This window comes from Dermacentor variabilis, chromosome 4 (assembly GCF_050947875.1).
Source record: "Dermacentor variabilis isolate Ectoservices chromosome 4, ASM5094787v1, whole genome shotgun sequence".
In the NCBI taxonomy this organism is placed as follows: domain Eukaryota; kingdom Metazoa; phylum Arthropoda; class Arachnida; order Ixodida; family Ixodidae; genus Dermacentor; species Dermacentor variabilis.
In genome coordinates this window covers 136,550,094-136,570,177 of record NC_134571.1, presented here as the reverse complement: position 1 = coordinate 136,570,177, position 20,084 = coordinate 136,550,094, and the positions used below count along the sequence as shown (strand labels likewise).

The 20,084-nt window shown below is 49.5% G+C and overlaps 1 protein-coding gene across 1 annotated transcript in view; it reads left to right on the top strand.

Annotated features, from left to right (window-relative positions):
* LOC142578349 (uncharacterized) overlaps nt 1-18,040 on the top strand; it is a 43,062-nt gene extending 25,022 nt beyond the window's left edge. Inside the window, exons 6-8 of the mRNA XM_075687746.1 lie at nt 13,262-13,534; nt 14,516-14,701; nt 15,387-18,040. Coding sequence (XP_075543861.1) covers nt 13,262-13,534; nt 14,516-14,701; nt 15,387-17,243 — 2,316 coding nt within the window. The 3' untranslated portion in view covers nt 17,244-18,040. The remainder of the gene's footprint in view (nt 1-13,261; nt 13,535-14,515; nt 14,702-15,386) is intronic.
* The last annotated feature ends 2,044 nt before the right edge of the window (nt 18,041-20,084 follow it).

The window sequence follows — 20,084 nt, the reverse complement described above, 5'->3', positions numbered from 1 at the left end:
CACCGATGGTACGACCTGTTGGGAACTCGGCGCTGACGCCCGTTGTTGCACCTGGGTCGCAAGCCCCAAGGGTAGCGTTGGCCTGGCGGCCTGGCGTACAACTGGAAGCATCCGAAGGTCCCGGCAAAGCATGAGTCGACTGGTAACAACAAAACAACTTGTTTATTTTAACATCGCAAAGAGTTGGCGGTCAGGTTGACCGAAGTAGAGAGACGGGAGAGCACTTTACTCAACAGAAGAAATCGGAGCCCTCCTTTTGGCGTCCGGGGGCAGCTGTTTTTATACTCTCGCAGTTGAGGGCAAGAAGGAACCCCTCAATAGACGAGCACGTGATTGTACAATGGGATAAGGTGACGCATACTGTCGTAGCGCTGCCGGTCGGGCACAAAGACTGGGAGGAGAAGGTGACTCCTACTGTCGTATCGCCTCCGGTCGGGCACAATGGCTGGGAGGAGAAGGTAACTCCTACTGTCGTATCGCCTCCGGTCGGGCACAATGGCTGGGAGGAGAAGGTGACCCCTGCTGTCGTATCGCCGCCGGTCGGGCACAATGGCACATACACTCACACACGCACATGAAGACACGTGGCATCGGAACATGCCTGGACGCGCTTGGCGGGGAGCGTAGCGGCGACGCCGAATGGGCCAAAATGTCTGCCGCTTTGTTGCAGTCGCGCCGGCTAAACCGCGCGTCGTAGGCGAAACGTAACAGTACTTTGTAGAGGGTATGAAGCTGCCGCCCGAGGCTGAAACAACAGCCTGGTTTTGTGAATTTTCAAGTGGTACACAATCATGTCTGCACGGCACCCTGTTGTTGCTCTGAGCTTATCAAATGAAAGCAAATATGAAGAGGCTATTGCAACGCTGAAACTCGCTGTTGAAGTCATTGAGAGCTTAGGCATTGGCATCAAAAAGGTCTGGAAGCCATGCCAGGCAGGGGTGCTAATGTCCACTGCTGTAGTGCTTCAACTGCATGAATTTCTGCTAAACAAATGTGGCTATGCATTCTTCTTGACAGGACGATTGGCCCAAGATTGCCTGGAGAACTTGTTTTCGGTCATCAGGATGATTTCTCCCGTGCCCAGTGCATATGATGTCAAAAATGCGCTCAGAATTGTGTCAGTTAGCCAGTTCCTCAAAGTACCTAAGAACTCTGGTTATGAAGCTGACGACAGCAACTACTTAGTGGATTTCTTCTCTGCAGAGATTCAAGAAGTGCAGAAAGAATTTCAAGAACCCTCGTACGATGATGAATGCACAGAGGGCGAGCCATTGTCTCTTGTAGAAAATGACATCATTGCTCACTTGGCAGGGTATTTGGTGAAGTCTTTTATATCTACTAACAAACTATGCTCCACCTGTACTGAGACCCTGATTGCTGATGAGGCGTCCGATGAGCATGCTCTTCTACAGCTCAAGGAGTACAATCAAGGTTCTAGAAATTTGGCGTATGTAAGCCATACGGTGTTGCGCTTTGTTTCTTCCTGTGAATGTGTCTTTAAGAAATTTTCACAGGAAAATGATGTTTGTCATTTGGATCACCCAATCAATACATTGACGAGCCTTATTGAGCGATCAGTTTCTCTGCCACCTAGTGAATGCGCTGACCACCCAAGCGTTATGAGAAAACTGATGTGCCGTTTTGTTGTCATGCGACTGCGTATCTACCTCCGCTGGCTGAACGAGCCTGATGATTCAGACGACGGTTATGACAGCAAGACTGTGGCTGGCGTGAACTTGTCGTAGAGTATCTTGCTTTAAATCTTACACCACTCCGTAAATAGCTGCTTTTTTACCACTGACTTGCTGGCTTATTTTGTAGTTTGCATCTTTCTTCATGCTTTGTTTTCATGTTTGTTGCAAAGGTAACACCACAGTGCACGTAGCAACTTTTTGCCCCTATGTCTAGCTCGCTTATGTGGAGATTGGCATCTTTTTCCATGCTTTGTTTTTATGTTTTCCTTTTAAGGTTAAACCCCCTGTGCGTACCCCACTTATCTGTCCCTCTGTCTTGCTTACTTGTGTTGTAGTTTGCGTTTTTTCATGGTCGACTGCACTTGACATTAAATAAATAATTTGCACTGTTCTTTTTTTGTTTTGTTGCCTTTGCTGTCTGTAAGGGGTGAGGTTGACAAGCTAGGTTACATATTGTTCTGCAGCACTAGAAGCTCAACCTTTAGGGAGCAGTTATTTTCAACATCCTAGCCCATCACCACCCAATTTTGCAGGCAAAATAGGAATTGCATGCACAGGCATCGTCAAAACTACAGCTTTTTACTAAACCTTTTCTGGTTGATTGTTTTTCACAAAGCATAAATTTTCAGTCTGTTACTTTTATTTCGGATTTAAAATTGTTAGGAAAGAATTACTGCAGTTATTTAATGACCTCAAATTCACCCTTTTTTGTGTAGGTGTACAAGCATGATCTATATATGAGTACAGATGGGCATGAATAAAATAAATACAATGAAAAATATATGCAGAAATGCGCTTCACAAACGGAGGAATCGTAGCAGAACAACCGGTGTCCATGTCCAGAGCGCAAGCGAAGCCTGCATATGAGCGCACGCAAGAACGCTCGGTGGTTGTGCGCCTGTCAGAAAAATAAAACGAGTGGAAAACTTGCAGTAGTGGTTTATCCTACCGCCAATGAGGTGCAATCAGTTTTCATGGGCCTCGTGAAAGAAAACGCAGGCGCAATGGCAACGTTGGTATACGCGGCATCGTTTGTATGTACCAGCGCCAGCCTGTAAACAGATGTGATTGCACCCCTGTGGGCAATAAACAGGCGAGGAACTCGCAGTTACACTTTGAAAGATTAAAAAGCAGACAGGTTGTCTTTGCGAGCAAAACAAACGGAAACAGCTCGCTCGACCGAAGCGAAACCAACCGCCGCGCGCGAGCGGCTTATGACGCGCGGCTGTTATCATAGCGCAGGAACTGAAAAACCAAAAACCACGTAGAAAAAAAAAATTTCTTCCACTCGCATGGAGCGGTAGCACCTGCTGGGCAACGGATCTTTAATATGATAGCCTGTTTAAAATGATAGTCAACTGACGGCACACTAATTGTTCAAGCTCGACCACTCGGGGCCCTAAAATTGATTCGTACAATTACGTCTTCTACCCTCGGATGTTAAAACGGCTATTATGAGTAAAAAGATGCGCAGTGCAATATTGATAAAAAGATTGTTCAAATCAAAGCACTCGAAGTGCGCCGAGAGCATGAACGGCGCCGTTACGAACGCTAGCGCAGCCGATTCTGTGTGCTTCAATATGGCGGCGCCGTTAATTAAGGTTGTCTCCACCCTGAACGGCGACGCAGGCATCGGACTGCGACATCTTTCGGCAAATAAAGTTTACTGAATGAATGAATGAATGTACCGACTGTGGCCCCAACGCAGATCGCTCTCAAGATACGGCCGCACGACCGCGCGTAGCTGCCACATGCGCAGTTGAAGCCGGAGAGAACGCCGCCCTCCTTCCCTCCCCTCGGCGCCTCGCAAAGTTGGGTGCCACGCGCGGGAGAGACGACGGCGCGCTTCCTCATCGCATTCCTCCCTTCCGCGCGGGCGTGATTGAGCCGCGACAGTCGTGTCCCCTCGCATGCTTTCAATCGCGGACACAGCGTACGGCGCGCGGCGGCGGTGTGGTCGCCCTTGGACTTTATAACAGAACCTCACAGCGACGCCCACGACAACGCCGACGGAAGAAATGCGCGTGGGGTGTCCATATAATTGCGATCCTCATAAAATCCGAGGACGCCTGAGTACTTCCTATGAGTTGTGAATGCTAAAGCATAATGTCCAATCGAATGCCGTTGAGTGGTCCTTCCAAGTGCTGAACTCCCCGTGGGCAAGCAAGCGTGTTGAGACGCTTTGCCACCGCCTCCTATACAGTACAAGACCGCTGTACATCGATCCGTGACGTCATGCTACCTTGCCCGACTGTCACAGAATCTAATGGGGACTCTCCCGAGTAAGCCGCGGTGATTTTGACGGTACCGCTTTCGTCACGTCGGGCTTGGCAATAGATATTTTGGTCCAAATAGCATGACGTCATAAAGCGCAGCGCACAGTCCTGCTCTCTAGGAAGCGCTGGTTCAGCACAGTCCGTAGGACATTCGGCTTCTGAGCATGGTGTCGTAATTTCGAAACTCGCTAGCACCAACGTTTTTTTCTTTCAAATTATGTTGCGATAGCAAGTATATGGACAGTCCAGGTGCATTTCTGCCATTGGCGTCGCCGTAAGGTTCCGTACGAGTGAAAGCGTGCCAGGATGAGCCGGCGAACGCGGTTCAACCTCGCGTGCGCGAACGAGGAATGCGGCTGGGATGCATACCCTCTCCTGTGGCGCGCGAGGCCGCGGGGTGAGGCGAGGGAGGAGGGGCGTTCTCCTCCGGCGGCTGCTAAGGTGCCTCGATGTCCTCCTCGCCCGCCGCTTCGTACAGACTGGAGACAAGCGCGGCGTCTACTGCGGTGTTGCCGCGGGAATCACTGACGCCGTAGTTGACCCCTTTGGCAGACGCCGTAGGCACGCGTTGCCGGTGCTCGTGTGTCTTGGAAGCGATCTGCGATGTTCGCAGAGTGGACGTAGTGCCAGTAGCTTCGTATGCGCTGTGCTTTCGTTCACGTAGAAGCCAGAGATGCATGAAGTTCGATTCGCTTTGGGTTGCCGCGATTCCACACTCCATAATTTTGACAGTGAGTTTCCATGCTCATCGAGCGAGATGTGTTCGTGTTACCTTTGCGCGCGTGACACCGTGCTGGTTAATTCAGTTAAAACACAGTAGCGGGCTAGTTGGTTTGAATCCATGATAGAATGCGTAAGCGCGACTGAACAAGGACGTAGAAGGAATCAGACACATAAAGACAGCGCTGTCTCTGTGTGTCTGTTTCTACGTTCTCGTTGAGTCACGCTTACACATGCTATCATTGTTAATTCAGTTAGTAAGCGAATGTTTACGAGTTTATACGGCCGATAAAACAACTATCGTTACTTCGCACAGCTATCTATTAATTTGCTATCGCAACCGGTGCTCCGCCTTTCCTCCGGAACTGCCAATTTTTTTTATACAGTAATGTTAACGCGATAGCGTTAAGGAGCTCATGTCGCAGAAAAGCCGGTGTCGTCGGTGTCGGCGTCCGCGGCGTTGGCCGTGAGCGATAAATCACGGCAGGCACTTCATAAATAAAAAGCAACTTCCAAGATGGGCTGGGTGGGAATCGAACCAGGGTCTCCGGAGTGTGAGACGAGGACGTTACCACTGAGCCACGAGTTCTTTTTTTTTTCTTTATTTCCAGCTTGGCTACAAGCCTCAAAAGTGTTTGTGATCATAGATCACACTCGTTTTATATGTGTCAAAGTATCAAGCATTGACACCACAGCTTCATCACAGTCATTCATCTTGTACACGTCACGTACCTTCACAACCATTTCCACAAAATATTCATACACAGTTCGGCCTTTAACATCGCAGTGTCTATATGCCAACAGACTACGCCATACTGCGTGCAGTCCAAGTAAAAAGATGACATCCATCTGTTCAAAATCGCGTTCAGGCGGTAAAAAACGAATGCCATGTGGATTGAGGGGTAGGTCTATCTTTAACGTTCTCTGTAATATATCCCAAAAGAATATGGCATTATTACAATCGATGAAAACATGTTCAATTGTTTCAGCTTTGTTGCAGAGAAAGCATCTGCTTCCCCATGGCACATAAATCCCTCTTTCCTCTAGCCACGTTTTAACAGGCAAGGTTCCCGTGTGCAGCTTGAAAAAGAATGTTTTAACGTTCGCCGGTATACACATATTTTTTACCCTTTTAAGTACGTCTTGCCCAGGCCCTTGTTGAAAAATTAACCGATATAATGGAACAGGGAACACACTTTCAATGAGATCCTTCATAAGACGCTTTCTTTTTACATTGGAGAGGTACTCAAGGGAAAATCTCGCCCTAAGGAAACGATAGGACGTTACAACTTCACGCAAGAACCTTGAAATTGTGTAGTGAGGGCCAATGGCTGAAGAAACAAAGAAATCAGGCATAGAAACTGTTAACATGGTTTGAAAAAAACAACACAGAAACGGGTCTCTTTCGTCCCTTATCAATATGAAACGTGATACAACTTGCTGAAGAAACAAGTGGCACACCGACAGACCACCTTTCTTTACTCGACGAAACAAATTCGTCCTTGATGTTCGCTCCCACGTAGAACACCAGATAAACGTGGCAAATATTCGGTGAAATTTTTGAATATGCTTACGTGTACAATACAGTGCCTGCAGAAGATACATAATTTTCGCAACGAGAAAAACGTTGCAAATAGTGGCACGTGCAAAAATCGATAACTCACGTCCACCCCATGCTTCGGCCATTGCACGCATTTCATCCGTTTTTTCGAGCCAAAGCGACTCGTTCTCACGATACCCATCCAAAGGTACCCCCAGGTAAGTGCTAGGTGTCGTGAGCCACCGAATATTTTCAAAAACACCGGGCGTGGCATTCCAATGGCCATGCCAGAGACCAATACTCTTTTGCTTATTGATTTCACTGCCGCTTTTCTCGCAAAAACTTTCAGTAATTCTTAATAATGAGCTAACACTCACCCTATCTGCAGCAAATAGGGCAACGTCATCGGCATAAGCTAGAACACGTACTTCACAGGACTGTATCTTAAACCCCCTGATTTCTGTACTATTAACTATTTTTCTACAAAGCGGCTCCAAAAATAAAGCAAAAAGTAAAGGACTTAACGGACAACCCTGTCGAACGGAAGAGAGTACTTGTATGCGTTGTGATAGTTCACCATTAACAATTAAATTGGTACATGAGCTTTGATATGCCATTTTGATGCCTTTACACATGACGGAACCAAGCCCTACATAATTAATTAATAACAAGAGAACACTATGTGGTACCATATCAAAAGCCTTAGCTAGATCTATTTGCAGCATCGCTACCTTGAGGAGAGCGCTATCGCAATATTCTAAAATGCTTCTAGCTGTATGAATATTTGTAAATATTTTCCTACCTCTGATGCCGCATGTCTGATGCGGCCCAACTAACTTCTGTATAACTCCCTGCAGCCTTGCTGCAAGAACTTTCATGAAAACCTTGTAGTCAACATTAGTCAACGTAATTGGCCTGTATCCCGTTACTTTACGTAGCATATATTTTTCTTTGCCTTTTGGGATTAGTACTGTGTGCGCACGATTGAACGATGGTGGTAAAGTCCCCCGCTCGAGTGCCTCTGAAAATACTTCATGCAATGCTGTTGCCATGTCCGTCTTGAACGCCTTGTAAAATGCCGCGGTAATCCCATCCGGACCAGGAGATTTGCCCGAGCTCAGTTCCTCAATAGCCCTCTCAATCTCTTCCATACTAATATTCATTTCTAATAAATTCGTTTCCTCTTTGCCTAGCGTCGGCATTTCTGCCAGAAAGTCATCCTCGTAGCCCGGCGCCTTTGGCTCACGACAAGCAAACAAATCTCTATAGTAACTTTCAAATGCCGTCATGATAATATTCTGTTCTCTGAATATCCTACCATTATATTCTATTTCCAGTATTTCATTTCCTCGAGCGTACACCTTTTCATCTGACAAAGCTCGCTTTGTAGGTACTTCCCCCGCGAGATATTTTTCGGCTCGTGCTCGTATAATTGCACCTCTGTATTTATCCTCCTCTAAGCTTTCTAGTTTTCTTTTAATGACTTGCAGTTCTTGCGTCACCAAACCCGGATCAGCTGTTTCGATTCGCACCAAGTCTTCGAGCTCCTGCCGCAGCATCTGTTCATGTTTTTGAGCCTGATACTTCATATGCCCACCTCTTTCTATTGCGTTCAATTTTACCCTTTGTTTAAATAACTCCCATTTCTCTGCGGCACTGCGTAGTGTGTCATTAAAGAAATTATGTATTTCTTTTTTTGTTTCATCTATGAACACGTCATCCTTGATAAGCTTGGCATTCAATTTCCATCTTTCCCATTCAAGCTTCCTTTTTTGCTTTTGGCCGATCTCGAAGGTCACTAAACAATGATCACTGAAAGAAACAGCATCAACATCGTAGTTATGACACAAAGGCGTAATCTCCGAACACACATACACTCGATCTAGTCGTGCATGGCTGGTGCCTTGAAAGTGTGTGAAATGCTGGCGACTTCCACCTCTTGCGAACTGTGCCACATCATTTAAAGAGAATTTGCTCACGCATTCTTTAAGATACGCAGCACTTTCTTCATTTACACAAGCAGTGGTTGAACGGTCTTCCTGATTAAGGACACAATTGTAGTCACCCAACACAATCAAACACCTCTCACAATCAAAATACATACTCAATTCGCGAAAGAACAAAAATCTTTCATGCGGCTTTGTAGGTGCATAGACACAAATAATTCTAAATTTCGTTTCCCCGTAAGAAATATCGCACAAAACAAAGCGTCCTTGCAAGCAACTTGTAACCGTTTCAACGACAATGCCAATTGAATTTTTAACAAACAACATACACCCGGCTGATGTTCCCACCGCATGGCTCACGCATACATTGTACCTCAAAGAAAATTTTGCTACCAAGCCTTCGGTCGCCTCCTCTCTGCTAACCTTCGTCTCCTGGACCGCAAGCAAATCTAGGTCTCTTTCTTGCATTATGCGTTTAACTTGATATTGTTTGCGACTAGCCCCTAGACCCCGTACGTTGAGCGTACCGACGCGTAATGGTGCAGGTATACTAATCATGGTGATTGTAAGCGCGAACCACCAGTACAACGCTAACCGTGGCTCTACCCTGCAGTGGGAATACCAGGGTATTACTTATCGCGTCCCTGACCCCGAACCGGCGACGATGACGCCGACCGGACTTCAGGGACATATTTTTTACCCTTGGCGCCAGCAACGCGGTGCCACTGACGCTCCAGGCGTTTAACCTTGCGTTCGGTGCTGTCCTCCGTCAACTTCGGAATGCCTGTTCTGGGACGCTTCCCGCGTCCCGCGGTCGCCCCTGTAGCGTCTGCTTGATATTCGGCCGTAGTGATCTCGGTGCTGTCGCTCATGTCTTCCTCTTCACTTGCTTGACTTAAGGGCAGTGACTCATGCGTGCAGCCTATTTCGGCACGTTCCTCAGTTGCCTTCGTCAAGTCCCGACTGTCTGGTGTCGTCCTTCCAGTTTTCTCGGCGTCAGTCTCCCGGGCCTTGTCTTCGCATTCCTTGGTGTTGCTGTTCGGGGCAGACCTTTCGGCCTCCTCCGCGTCCATTATGTTCTCTTGTACTTCTTCTGTTGGGAGAACGGTTTTAGTTACTCTGGCGTAGCTCCTTGCACAGTCATTACTTTCGTGTCCGAACGCCCGGCACACACCACAACGTGGCGTCTGGCAGTCCCGTCGAATGTGTCCTTGCCTGCGGCACCTCAAACATAGCGGGGACCGGCCCGGGGCCACAAGAAGGACGGTGCCACTCCCCAACTTGAAAAGATGAGGCAGGTCATCAAGCTCAACACCTTCCTTAAGTCTCATTCGCACGACTCTCGTCGTGGATGTCGCATGTTCAAAACCGGCGACGGACCAGTTGTCGTTCGACACGTCAAGGACGTCACCAAAGCTGCTCAACGCTTGCCGAAAGCTCTCACTTTGGACAGCAAAGTCGACCCAGTGCACTTTCACGGTGACGTCTTGATGGACGGGGTCAATGACAGCGCAGAAGCCGCCCTTGACCTGAAGTCCACCCGTTTTCACCAGAGCATCCTTGTCCGCCTTGCTGCGCAACTTGACTAGCCAGACGTGATTCATCTGGTAGGCTCCAATACCCGTGATGTTCTTGATGATACCAGCGTCCTCCAATGGCTCGCGAAAATCTTCCAGCCGATATGGTCTTCTTGCCAGGTCCCCGTGCAAAAAAACGCACTGCTGCATGCTCTCGCCTGAAGGCAATGTTGGCAGCAACATCCTATAATCCGAGGGTGCAGAAGAAAACCTGTCACCGCGGCCAAAGGCGGCCGCCAAAGAACCTCGCACGGAGCGAGCCATCACGCGTCCTTCCTACTCGAAAGCCGAACGCGGGAGTTCGATGCTTCAAAGCGGTACAAAAGCGCCTCTAGTGAACGCGGTGTTGCCTTAGAAACGAGCTGTTTCTAAGGTGTGCGTCGCTTGCTCAGGCGCACATTTCGTTGTCGCGCCGAACGCTGCGTTGCTCGACGCTCACCGCGTCCGATGCGCGGCGCGTAGTCGCTGCGCCGTAGCCCATTGTCTTCCACCCCTTGGCGGGTCGACGGGAACGCTGTCGCGTTCCACTCTTGAAGGCGAAGCTTAAGCGTCCTCCAATTTTTGTTTTTTGCAGGGATTACCGAGTAAGGTTAGAGCGCAGGATAAACCTTGCGCTTAGAAAAGAACGCGCGGATAACAAAGGCTTCCCAGAGCGAGGATGACCTGGCGTCACGGCGATGCCCTCACCCCTCATGCAACACTTGGCGCGCTATCGCAACAGCAGCTGTTCCCGTACGCCCGCTCTCTTCCGTTGAAGCGCGCTCGCAACGTGCTGTCGCAGCCAATGGGGATTTCGGTACAGTTTTTCGCCTGTCCAGACGGCAGGCGCCGGCTGTTTCCCTCAATGGGCCATTTAATGATTTAGCATCAATAAGCTTTTATTATTCGAAACTGAATTACGCTGCACAGATCAGAGGTGCTATAACGTAAAACTATTCCAAACGTTTTCTATTCCAATTCTGCAATCAGCCCTCCGCGATTGGTCAAAAACTTTTTTGGACCACCCCCACTTCTTTCTGTCACACGGCGTCACGAAAACCGCTATAGCTCCCCCTCTGATATGACGTGTGCACACTGATTACGCATGACTTCACCGAACAAAAAAAAATACTTATTTCTGATTCGGCGCCTTTTCGCCATTAGCCCTCGGCTATTGCTCAAGAGTTTTCGGGCTGCACCCACTTCACCTGCCTGTCACACGGTGTCACAAAACCGCAAGAACTCGCCACTCAAAGTGACCTGTACGCGTTAAAGATGCATTAATATGCCAAACAAAACTGAATTTTCTTCTGAATAGCCGCAGGCTGCCCGTTCCGAAAGGAATAAAAGATGGCTGCCACCGATCGCTCAGCCACTGGCTACTCGCGCCAGCGGAGAGCATGGGTTTGTTTGCGTGTAATAAAACTTGTTGCGTGGCCGTGTAACGTTTTCGAGCACTTTCAGCGCGTTTAAGACTTCGTTGTGCCAACTTTTCTTTGCTGAGGATCCGTTTTAGTGTCATTCTTAAGCTTATGTTGCATGCCGCCGCGATTGTCGACGAGCCACCTCAAGCTAAGTAACGGAAAGCGGACCAATCGCTGGTGCCGGCACCACCCTCTTCATCCGGTTATCGATTTTCAGTGCAATGGCTCGGCCAATCGAGTCCCTCTCCACTTGAGCGTGCTCCTCGCCTCTTGTGAGCTAATTAGATAAGACAAGCCGCTCAGTGTAGGCAGTGTTATTCGTTTTTCAAGCAAACAAAAGTGACCTCCTGTGAACGAGGAGAGCGTCTGATTGGCCTGTTGAGACAACCCTGCCGGTGACAGCCCGATGCTTGCGTCGGCTGTTACGCAAATTTGACGTCAGGAGATTGGAATAAAAAAATATTTGAATAGTTTTACGTTACATGGCCTCAGGTGTGCAACGCCAATAAGGCTTTTCTAGCAGGGCCTGACGGGCACTAACAAACGTGTGAGTTGAAATCAAAGAGGAAAACATGAACAAAAGCATATAGAGAAAACATAAGTTCTACTTTATAATTTAAGAGTGGTGCAATAGAAACAATCTACAAACTGACAGCGAAGTGTAATTTATGGGTTGCGCGATTATTCGCAATTTTCTATATTTAATCGAATATTCTTCTATATTCACATCGCTCCTGCAGTCCGAATGGTCACTATTCAATATTCGGAGAATGGTCACTATTCAATATTCGAAAAACTACAGAGGCATAGCCAACTGTGCACGTTCAAGCACACAACTCAATTAAGAATGCTATAAATTTCATCTCATCCACAGTGGACATTGCGTACTAGAGCACTCCGCGTCTCCCGTAAAACCTGACCTTTCCGGCTTAACCATCGTCATCCGCAATAAAATTTTAAAGCGAGAGCCTTATATGCCCACAAGGCAGAAAATCCGGCCGGCGTCCGGCGTTAACAACGAATAGCGAGAAAACCAACGTGACCAAGTAATGACGTCACGTTCCCTGTGCTGGACCTGCTGTGGCACGCACTGCCCAATCCCACAGTGAACAGCCACGGCGTCGTACGGACGCCGTGGCTCCGTACGACGATAATGGACTTGACCCACCCACGAGCTTGACCTTGCACAATTCGACCAGATGACCAAGCAAGAAGTATCGCGCGGAAACGTCATACTGTTTTCACATTACCTGCACGTAAGGAGACTTTTAAGTGGCTCTGCAACTTTCGTTTTGACATTCCGCAGTCGGTATTTCCACGTGCTGTTGATAGTGGCAGTACCTGTGTCCTCTCATTGGTTTATATTCGAATGCGCTTCATTTCAACCTACTTGATACATTATAGTGCCCCAATCTGCCGCGCCCATTCAAACTAGAGAAAAAAACTTTTTCACTCTGTCAGCGCCACCGATGATATACATTCCGGGTTTGGTCGCGAAGGTATGCACGAAACCTAATTGGGGTGGGGGGGGGGGGGCACAAGGCGGCCTTCTTAAGCTTTGTGTGATAATGTATGACCCTGTAAGCCCTGAATAGACCTAACTCGCTAATAAATTAATTGTTTCAATGGCTTTTTTTGTGCTTTTAATAAAGCATGCTTTTCTAGTGTCCGGCCCAACAACATAAACTTTTTTAATGATGTTGATATGAAAATTGTTTGGTATTGATGGCGAGAAGGCTGTAAAATATAGCAAAAATATTCGAAAATAAATTCGATATTTGATACCTTTTGCTTTCGGGACTATTTGATTAATGTTCGATTCGGTCTCAGACACTCTGGAACTCCTTTGCTCACTTTCGCATCACCTCAGCAAAAGAGATGACTGATCAAGGGAAAGTAATTTTATCACATACAAACAGGCGCTAAAAGCAAAAGCGAGTACTGCGATGTGCGTATACTCATATGATGCTCACAGTGAATTGGCAGGTGTTTCGGAAAACTATATACCTTGTGAACAGTTGGCGAACGATATGAGTTCCAGCCCGTAGCATAATTTTTCGAGAGAGCCAATTCCCTTATATTTTGTCATTCCATGTGGTCGCCAGTGTGCCGGCAAGGAGGAGGACAATGCGGAGTGCGCCTCGTCCGAACACCAGCCGCCTCCGGCAGTGCCTTCGCTATCCGAGGAGGACGAGACCGCCGACGCGACGACGTCGTCCCAGCCGCCCTCGAAGCACCGCCGCAGGTCTTTGCTGGCGCAGCTGTACCGCACTCGCACCGCCAACAGTCGCCTGGTGCCCCCCGCGGCACCCACCTTCAGGCCAGCGCCTCAGAAGAGGTCCATCCGCTTCCGCAGGACCGCGTCGAGCCAACTACAGGTGCCCTGACTCGTTGCATTTGAAGAGGCACGGCTTGCAGTGAAACATTTTTCCCCTGCAATAGCAACCGTAGTGAGCAGTCAATAGGGACGCCGGAGGCACATTCGCGCCTTAGCCGTCGGCACCGCCGGGCTGTCCCGGGTATGCACGGCCCACCCCCACCGAACGTCCTCCGCCCGCGCGGCCGAGCGCATGTGCGGGCCGCGTGCGCAGTGAGATCGAGGCATCTGCTGCGAGTGCCACGCGAACATGCAAGAGCGAGCCGACAATGCTGGCGGCTAACTTATAGTGCAACGAATACTACGGCTGTCGACGATGCGCACCGTCTTCTCGCGCGCTCATGGTTGGAGAGGTCACGTAATGTGCCGAGTTTTTGGAAGCGCGGCACCGTTGATGGGCTGGAGGGAGCGGCATCACGGAACGCTCACTTTGAGAAAAGGACGCGCTCTCCCCCACTCCTCATCATGACAGCATTGTGACCACGAGTGATTGTGGTCGCTGTTCGCTGTCGCTGTCAGCGAATCGCCTTTCGGGTGAAACAACGATTTTTGTAAGATAGCTAAATTAGCTGCTCAAGTTGTTGTCTTCTATGCGAATATCGTACAGTTGCTCTGTGTGATCGCGAAACAAAGCCTGGGTACAGTAAACTTCCGTTGGAAAAAAGGGGCATTAAACAATTTTCCCGAATTATTTGCTCTGCGACGTGGAGACAGGTGCTCGCAGCGAACCATGTACGAGCCGAGGCCTTTGCCGTTTAATTTGGAAAAGCCCTAGACGCAAAGTTCGGATGCATAAATTTCGATTGCGGAGCGTTTTCGATGACTGTGTACGTAGACTGGCATGCGTTGTTTTGTCGGCTTGCTTTGAACCCGACTCCGCGCTCCCTCATGAGGACCGCTTTCCGATAACTGCGCGAAAGCAATTAAACTTGCAAGAGCCCGCAGTGCGCGTGTCTGCTTCAAAATGCCTGTATTTTCGCAGGTAATCGCCGAAGTGCTGCACAGCGTCGAGACGCAGGCCCCATCTGTGCCCCTGCGCTCCAAGGTGCCCTTCTCTGGCGAGGGAGAGGCACTCCGCACAGATTCGGCGAAGTGCAAGGACACGCCTGAGGTACCGCACGGCGAGGGGAGCAAAGAGACAATTGGCCAGTCCCAGTCGATAGAGACGGTAAGTGCAGCAGGCGCTCGTGTCGGAGTCAGTCACGGTTGATGACGACTTGGAAGTGTGTGCACGCGCCGCTCGAACCACCGACCACTGCGGGCGCTTAGAAAGTCGGAGCCGTCGGCGCCCATGCGGACGGCGTACGCATTTCTGTGTCGCGAGGGAACACGGTGCTGTGATCGCGACGCGTGTTGATTGCGTCTCCTTTGTTTGCTGCACCCGCCGTGGTTGCTTAGTGGCTATGGTGTCGGGCTGCTGAGCACGAGGTCACGGGATCGAAATGCGAAAACACCCGTCGTGTACTTGGATTTACGTGCACGTTAAAGAGCCCCAGGTGGTCCAAATTATTCCGGAGTCCCCCGCTACAGCGTGCCTCATAATCAGATCGTGGGTTTGGCACAAAAACTCCATAACTTAATTCATGTATTTCTTGCGCTGCACTGCGGAGCACGACAACGAGATAATTTCGGCGCATATGCCCTATTACCCCGAACGTCAGGTATAAGCGCTCTGGTCCTACATTGTTGCTAACAGTCATGTCCAATAATACATGGCTGGTTTAAACATTGCCGAATGACTGAAGGTTCGCCGTGATAGCGTTGCACAGAGATGTCAATGACATGGCGTGAATATTGTACTTTGATGTCGCCCTTCTTTACCAAACAAGCTTGTTGTGGCTATTTCATCGCAGGTTTCCTCTCCGCCGCACCATTTCTCCGATGGCTTCGCTGTGGCGTTGGAACGCGGGACGCAGCCACCAATTGCGTCGAGCCATGTCCATTACGAGCCTCCGCGGTCACGCAGCCCCTTTGCCGCGAAGAAGCACATCACAGAGTCACTGCCTGAGTTCCAGGCGGCCGTCACTAGGGACGCGGGTGGTGGCAGCTCTGGCGGAGAGTTTCGGCCGAACGAAAGAAATGTGTCTGCGTACAGCTCCGTCTCGCCGTACTCTACCAGCGTCGATAGCGGATCCCGCGACGCTAAGGCCTTCACGTCCAGCTTTATTCCGACGATACCGACAACCGGCGGCACAGCGGGGCGAAACGAGTTGGCGCCATCCATTCAGGACGAGCCTCCGTCATACTGCTGGTCTCGCTTCTGGTCGGGCGTGGCTGCATTCGTCGCGACGGCACAGGCCAGCCGCAACAGCGCGGCCATCGCAGACCTGCCCGAGAGACACGCCTCCGTATCGACGACGCCCGAAGACACCTGTACAGCAGCAGCCGGCAGTGAAGCCTCCGGTGTAGCCACGCTGAAGGCTTTCTCGGGCGACAGGCAGCGGAACGCGTCGAATAGCCGAGCTCCCTCCACAGCAGGAAGAAGCCGTCCACACGAGGGATCCAGCGACGGTGGTGGCACGAAAACGCAGGCATCAGTCATCGTGCCGCCAGCGGTACTGCCTAGAAAGACCAAGAACATTCAGCTAGGCAGCGGCATCGGCTCTACAGACCCGTCACCTGCCCTTGGCGTGCCACTACCTCGCCATGAACTCGACGATCGCCCTGGTTCCTTAAAGGAACGAATGTCGAAAATGAATGACACTATAGAATTCGTTGTTTCTGCGCAAGTTTCCGCGAACATCGAAAAGAAGTGCACAGCACTGCTCGTGTCCCCTTCGTTGAAACACTGGTCGAGTGTTACGGGCAGTAGCGAAGCCAATACAAAATTATCCGAGGCACCGACGGCGCCTTTTGCGCCAGACATTTATCCTACCATGCCGTCTGCCGTGTCCAGAACAGCAACGCTGTCTGCTTGCGAAACTCGAGCGAGCAACACTCGCCGCCGGCGTTCTCCGTGGCTTTCCTCTGGCAGCCTGCACCAAGCTACCGAGATGGTGAGCAGCAGAGTCGGGTGTTCTGCAGCGTCACCGACCGGTTCGGCCGACGGAGCAGCGAAAACGAAGAGCACGGCGAGAGGCACCAAAACAAGGAGTCGTGATCCGTCGTTCTCGCTCGAAGGAGGTCGTCACACCGACGATGGCGATCCTTCCAGCGCAGCTTCCGAGACGAACGGGACGTTCATCAGCGGCCTGTACCTTTCGGAGTTCATGAACAAGCTGGACATATTCCCTCCACCCCAGCTGCAAGAACAGCCGCCGTCTGCTGCTGCCACCGACGTGTTTTCGGACGTGGTGGTCCCGCCTGATCCTTCTAGCGAAGTCCGTGGTAGCGGCAGTCTGAGGGAAATGGAGGCGCCTTTCCTGACGTTATTGCCATCTAGTGTCTTCTCCACGGGATTGCATTGTGAGCGGTCGGAGCCTTCGACATCTTTCTCGATGGTCAAGTCTACCCGCGTAGCCTTGCTTCCAGGGGAGAAACGGTGCACGCAGAAAGGCCAAGTGGCTCCTGAACGGCGCACACCCGAGCCACGGCAGGATCCCACCGCAGAGAGCGGCTTTGGTTGCTGCACCCCGAAAGCCAGTCCGCTGCGGGGTCGACCGCCGACGGTGGTTTCCGATTTTTACTCGTGCTCATCGCGCCTGTCAGAGCGACGACCCCACTTCTTTATATCCAGCGTGAAAAAGCCCAAGAAATCGCATTTGAATTGAGACTCTATTAGTGCAACGTGATATCGTCAACTTTACTTCAATATATACACTTTAGTTTATTGCTAGAGAACTTGTTTTATGTTCATAGAGTGCTTGTTAGTGATTCGGCGTACTTGTTGAGCTCGATCCTGTGTCCTGTGTGGTTATCTCGGCATGTAAAAAATGCGCCGACACGCAGACTCAGACTCATATAGAGCGCAAGGAGAAACACGAATATGCGCCTGCGTGGGGGGCCGGATGTGTTAAATTGTACGAAGCAGAAGCATCTTATCGTGATTTCAGTATGTAACGACTTTATATGGTGTACGTGATAGAGAAATTTAGGTTTCTGTAATACCCGGGTTACCTATTCTTCAGGGCTTGTCCACGTCAGGTTTGCGGCAATACGTCCTTAGCGCAATAAAGAGTTCGAACAAGGCAGTCAGTGAGCGAGTGAAACGCGAGATGAATCGCTCCGGGTCTGATTTTTTAAAAGCTGCGTCGTCGTCTGTATACGTCTTCTGTATGGAAACAGCGTGCGTCGTCTGTAGGGAAACAAAGCACTGCATGAGCGGAGGTCTGTCTGCGGCCGCTGCTGTGAATGGCGCCCACGCGTCACCGACGCGCCGCCTCTCGCGACCTAGATTAGCGAGGTAGTCGGGCCACACATCGCTCCATTTGCAACGTGCCGCACGAGACAGATTCTCCGCGCTAACCAATACATCGCGAAATGAAAACACCTATACATCTGCGCTCAAATTTCGCATTAGTGATTATCGTAATCCTCGGTGAACTCTTGTTTTCAATTAATTCTTTTGTTGCCACTAATAAAGACAATAATTCAAACCTGCCAAAGCCTTTGAAAGCGTGAGCTGCAAAGCCTGGCAGCCTGCAACACCATACACGATATTTTATTTTGTAGAAATAGGCAATCATATATATATATATATATATATATATATATATGTGTGTGTGTGTGTGTGTGTGTGTGTGTGTGTGTGTGTGTGTGTGTGTGTGTGTGTGTGTGTGTGTGTGTGTGTGTACGCATGTGGCTCTACAACTATAAAAATGGAGCTGCGGTACTACCTACCTTAATCTTTCCGCCTGGACAGGCGTACTACAGTAAATATATTTTCTCTCCGCCGTGTAACGGCAACACGCATAGAAACTCAATTAGAGAATTCGCCCGATGCACGCTTTCGTTAATGACTTTCAAGTTACAATCGCAACGCACACTCGCTAAGGCTAATTGCGGTACCCAACAAGGTCGTTTGTTCCGGTTAGCTCCATCCTAATGCAACGGTATTCGACAACGTAAGCAAACACGTAAATTTTGCCTTGACTCAACTTAATTTCGCACTCTCAAAACCTGGTAACAGCAGTAAAAGGCAACACGAACTCCCGCATACAACGGCTGCTAGAGTTCTGGGGCCGTATTCTGCGGACCGCGGATCCGGATCATGAGACTGAAATAATCAGAAGAATAAGAATGGGCTGGGGTGCGTTTGGCAGGCATTCTCAGATCATGAACAAGAGGTTGCCATCATCCCTCAAGAGAAAAGTGCGTAACAGCTGTGTCTTACCAGTACTCACGTACGGGGCAGAAACCTGGAGGGTTACGAAAAGGGTTTTACTTAAATTGAGGACGACGCAACGAGCGATGGAAAGAAGAACGATAGGTGTAACGTTAAGGGATAAGAAAAGAGCAGATTGGGTGAGGGAACAAACGCGAGTTAATGACATCTTAGTTGAAATCAAGAAAAAGAAATGGGGGGCATGGGCAGGACATGTAATGAGGAGGGAAGATAACCGATGGTCATTAAGGGTTACGGACTGGATTCCAAGGAAAAGGAAGCGTAGCATGGGGCGGCAGAAAGTTAGGTGGGCGGATGAGATTAAGAAGTTTGCAGGGACAACATGGCCACAAATAGTAAGAAGTATGGGAGAGGCCTTTGCCCTGCAGTAGTCGTAACCAGGCTGATGATGATGATAATGATTCTGCAAGTGTCGGCCTAGTGGACGTGTCCATTTCGCTTGCTGCTGCAGTTATGATTGGCTGGGCTGGTGTACGCGTCAGGAGACAGGCTTCTCCAACCAATCAGCACTTCAGCAGCAGACGCAATTGCCATATCCACTAGGTGGACACCTACGGAATAGCCCCTTTGATGACACATTCACTTTCCTTCTCGCTTTCCTCGCAATTTCCATTGATCTATAGTTGAGTTTACGTCGAGGATCGCCAACATAGCCGAACACTTGCTGGACATTTATGATACAACGCCATGTGCGGAAAGCCTTCTTCTCACCTAGACACTTGAGAGTGGCGGCAGGGGGATGTACGTGTAAACATCTGAAAGTGAGGCGTGTATTCCTTCATCTACGCCTTTCTTCTCAGCCATTCGGGTAAACGCGGATAAGCGGCTCGAACGATCAAGTTACCATGATATCCGTGGTCAAGGGGACGTCGAAAGGCCCTTTCTGTCAACGTGATATTTTAGCTCAGAATAGAAACGTTCTTTGTTCTCCGCTAAGCAATAGAATATAGGTAAGCCGATAGCAATACACACCGTAACATTATTAATATTTTAAGCCACGGGGAATATTTCAATCAACGAAGTGTCTAACGCTACCTCGAACGTGAAGGATGGCAATCAAGGGGCCCGATTGTTGTTAGCCACAAATATATGAAGCGAAGTAAAGCATAAGGAAAGTTATTTGTAGTATATATATGGAAGTGGGGTAGAAATCATCAGCTGAAGGTAAATGAAAGTGGACGAAAAACCAACTTACCGTTGATGGAAGCCGGGCCCACTACCTCCGAATTACGCGTACGTCGTATTACGAATTGTGCTACGACGGTGT